Source organism: Mercurialis annua, linkage group LG6, assembly GCF_937616625.2.
Source record: "Mercurialis annua linkage group LG6, ddMerAnnu1.2, whole genome shotgun sequence".
Classification (NCBI taxonomy): domain Eukaryota; kingdom Viridiplantae; phylum Streptophyta; class Magnoliopsida; order Malpighiales; family Euphorbiaceae; genus Mercurialis; species Mercurialis annua.
In genome coordinates this window covers 42,726,818-42,731,103 of record NC_065575.1, presented here as the reverse complement: position 1 = coordinate 42,731,103, position 4,286 = coordinate 42,726,818, and the positions used below count along the sequence as shown (strand labels likewise).

At 32.0% G+C, this 4,286-nt stretch overlaps 1 protein-coding gene across 1 annotated transcript; it reads right to left on the bottom strand.

Annotated features, from left to right (window-relative positions):
• Positions 1-234: 234 nt before the first annotated feature.
• LOC126688302 ((R)-mandelonitrile lyase-like) lies at positions 235-2,141 on the bottom strand. The gene is made up of 3 exons (XM_050382953.2): positions 2,070-2,141; positions 1,349-1,984; positions 235-1,191 (listed from the first exon to the last, which is right to left on the bottom strand). The coding sequence occupies exons 2-3, from the start codon at positions 1,974-1,976 to the stop codon at positions 335-337; spliced, it is 1,485 nt and encodes a 494-aa protein (XP_050238910.2). The 5' UTR covers positions 1,977-1,984; positions 2,070-2,141; the 3' UTR covers positions 235-334.
• Positions 2,142-4,286: the final 2,145 nt, after the last annotated feature.

Below are 4,286 nucleotides of genomic sequence, written 5' to 3'. Positions count from 1 at the left end.
AAGATAAAATATTAATTAAGGAACTAAATTTAGCAATCAAAACATTAAGAGAGTGTTTATACTGCAGCGAGAAAATTGATGTATACACTAAGTGAGTGTCAGACTAATTGAGATGTTTAGGCGCGTATCCTGATTTTTCGATTCCAATTTTTAATTAACAACAACTAAACATATAATATCTCATGTTTAATATTGTTTTCAATATGATTTTATTGCGTTTCATGTTTGGTCAAATATTTCTTTAAATGAAAAATTATCTCTTATTTTATATATCATAAGACTTTCCCAGGCTGCATTATGTATCTAAGAGTACAAGAATCCATGTTTGTGACAACTAAATGCTGAACTTTTTCTCTCTGTCTCTTAGGATTTTGATGCCCTGATACCTTCCTAACATTAACACAGTAGCCATCGGGTTTGTGCCCGGTGATTCTAAGAAAGTTGATCCATCTACCACTCTCAAATTCTTAACTCCGTACACTTTGTAATCATTGTCAACAACTGATCCGACAGTACAACCTCCGTGATAGTGATAAAACGTCGACAAATTGTTCTTGCAGAATTCTCTCGGGTTACTTGGACTCGTTGAACTCGTGAAATTAGTCTTAAGTTCATTCCTGAGGAACATAACAACAGATTTAGACCTCGATATCTTTCGCAGCAATTCAACCATGTTTGCGCAATCATCCAAGTCTTTTTCCTTTAATAAATAGTTGAATTTAACCATAGGATTACGTCTAGGATCAACGTCGTTCAATTTTAGCCTTCCCGTAGACTGCGGAAATGCAAGTTTGATGCCCAGAGTGGTACTTGTTGCATTAAAGCCTCTTGGTATAATGAGGCCTCCAATGACGAATTTGAAGTCTTCTGCAATGGTGACTACTTGAGGTGATTCCAATAGACGATAGTTTGCTTTGTTGTCTGCTCGAAAGCTGATAGTCGGATTGTCTTGCATTTTCTGACCGACTTCTTTCAAGTGTAGCACAAGCGGGATATTGAAACCCCGAAGATGCTTTTTCGGCCCGATGCCACTCAACATTAGTAATTGGGGACTTCCTATTGCCCCTGCTGACAATATAACATCTCCCTGCGAACTTGATTCATGTGGTTGGTTGATGTAAGCTTCATAAATCTGATTTGTGCTGCCGTCACTTTTGATGAACTTAATGCCACAAGCTATTCTCTCATTTTCTGTTCAAGAACGCATTATCAGATTGATATCCTACAATTATGCCACACGAAAATGTTGAAATGGAATTTGATGTAACTATATTTTTTATCGGGACAATAATAATTTTGACTAATTTAACACATATATTTTTAAAAGATAATTTTTGCGTATACATACCGTTCTCATGGAAGATGATGCTTTTTACAGTTGCATTCAAAAGAACTGTGATATGTTGTGAATTTGCAGCTCCGAGAAGATCAGATGAGGGGTGTTTTATTCCATGTTTATCATAGGTAGTCCCACCAATTTTTGTTCCCTTAATATGTTCTAAACTAAACCCGTTAAACGGAATGAATCCGGCTTCGAGCAGACCAAATTTAAGGGCAAATTGCCAAGGGGTAAGCTGAGGTTTGAAAACAATTTTTGATTCTACCCACTCATAAGCTTCTTTCACCAGTTTTTCATCCCATCCAACTCTGTGAACATAATCATCACTAGCTCTGCTATACAAGCCGCCATTTATCACCGAAGTTCCTCCGAGAACTCGCCCTCTGCGATTTGGAACGCCATCACGGGAGACGAAGCTTTGAGCCACCGACGAAAACTCATCAGTTTTACGAAGAGCGAAAGAGGAGTACATCTTGTTCAATATCAATGGATTTTCGTAAGGAGAACCGCCTCGTTCGACCAACAGAACGGAGAATTTCTCCGAAAGAGTCGCTGCCAGGGGACAACCTGCGGTGCCTCCCCCGACTATGATGTAATCAAAAGACTTTCCTGAGACCTCATTAACATCCGAAGTCATGAACACATCTGAAACCAAAACATAAGGCATTACAACAATATTCTGAAAAGTATTGATGTAAAAGTTACATAATCAATTTACATGTAATTGTACCTTGAAGCAGTGGAGAAGATTCTGACAAGTTTACTAATAAAAAGAGAAAAGCTGTAAGAAAAATACATTCCATTTCTTGCTATTTTTTATTAGAATATATTTAGGCAGATCTTTATATTATTATTTGGCAGATTTCAGGGCTGAAATATTAGCTTGTATTATTATTATAATTAGTGAAAATTAATTACACACAGTACGTAGTCTGTTAAATAATTTGCTCTTGCTCTTCTATTTAAGGCAGAAGAGCAATTCTGAGAACTCTGAAGATTCCTACAAGTTGACAAAATGATCAAGTGTTATTTGCATTCGAGTTTGGATTTGTTAAGACACTTAATTTTTTATGTTTTGACACTTGTTTTTTATTTTTTGACACTTCTCCTTTATAGTAAAATGATTATCATTTTGTTTTATTATTTAACATTTTAGCTTCATTTTATTTATAAGAGTATAGTGACAATTGTCTAAATATAAAGAACAAATGTCTAAGCTATAAACATTTCTCATGCATGTTTAAACACTTGTTCTCTATATTTAATACTTTTACTATTTTATTAAAAAAATGTAAGCATGTTATTTAATTAAGAGATAATACCATAAAATTTATCAATTTTACACGTTTTTTCAATTTAATCACTCTTTTTAAATCTTCTCGTAAAAATACATCAACTTTCATTTTTTTTCAAATTCATACATGGCGTTGACGTGGCACTCATTTATTGGTTAAAAACGACCTCCACCTCAATAAATTATACCAATGAAATCGTGCCACCTCAGCACCTTGTATGGACTTGAGAAAAAGTGAAAGTTGGTGATTTTTTGTGACGTTATCCCTTTAATTAATAAGACGTTTTATCAAATAAAAAATATAAAAAATATTTTCTATACATATATTAAATAATAGGATGTAAAAGAAATTAAAAACTAAAAGATCAACAAGAATAGAAATTTATATATTAGTAAGCTTTATTTTTATATGCTTGACTATTTTTTAAAGGGTTAATTTCATATAAAATCACCATCTTTATACATTTTTTCATTTTAATCATGTCCTTTAAAAATGTCAAATAAAATCACTACCTTTCATTTTTTTTCAAATCTATCATCGATGAGTAAAATTCGATGTCTTTTTTCTCCCAAATAAATGTTTTAATCTGACTAATGCTTTATTAACACACAAAATACATTCATCTTATTCTTTTCTTGTTGATTCCGGTTGTCGCGTCAACAAAGATACACCGAATTTTCACATTCGTGATAGATTTGAAAAAAAAAATGAAAGGTGGTGATTTTATTTGACACTTTTTAAAGGACGTGATTAAAATGAAAAAATAATTTTATATGAAATTAACCCTTTTTTAAATTCAAAGTTCTACAATTTTTTATCAATTACGGGCTTATTTTCACCTATTGTCCGTGACATTTTGACCTTCTATCACCATAATCTCTAAGCTTCATTTTTCGGCTTATAAACCCACTGAATTTCGATCTCACGACCAATAAACTATTTCTGCAAATATATTTTCGGTGTCTGTTTACTTCGGAAACCTTCAGAATGATCAAATCAAACACAAAACTCATCGATGCCCATGCATTTAACCTAAAATGCTCAAACACAACAATAAGACCCAATATAGCTCAATTACAACACTAGAAGCACATTAGAAAGACCAAAACCGACATAAAAATAAAAGTATTTCTACTCCTATTAGGACCAGATAAATAATAAATTATAATTACATGGGGCTATTGAATAAAAAAAAACTCTAAAATGGACCATGTGAAAAAAAATGGAAGTATTGAGATTTTTTGTCATTTTCGAATTAGAAGTTAATCACTTTTCGTCTAGGCTATACACGCTCATAACTTCCTTCCATGAAAAGACACATTAAGTAAAAAACGAATAGTTAAGTGATCTATTGGATAACAAATTTTGAAGAGGGACTAGACATATAAAAATTGAAAAATACATGAGCCTTTTGATGGCTAAGCCTATCATTTTCAATATTATTTTACTAAGTTCGTATGTTATGTATCCAATAAAAAAAGTTTGTATTTTATGTGATATATTTTATTAATTAAATCAATAAATATTAGTTTAGTTCTACTTTTTATTGATCAAAATACTAAATCAACCTCCTTTAGCTAAATAAAGATTAATTTGATTCCAGTCGTTGTCATTATATATTGATCTAACTTTTATTCACAATTTTTTAAGTT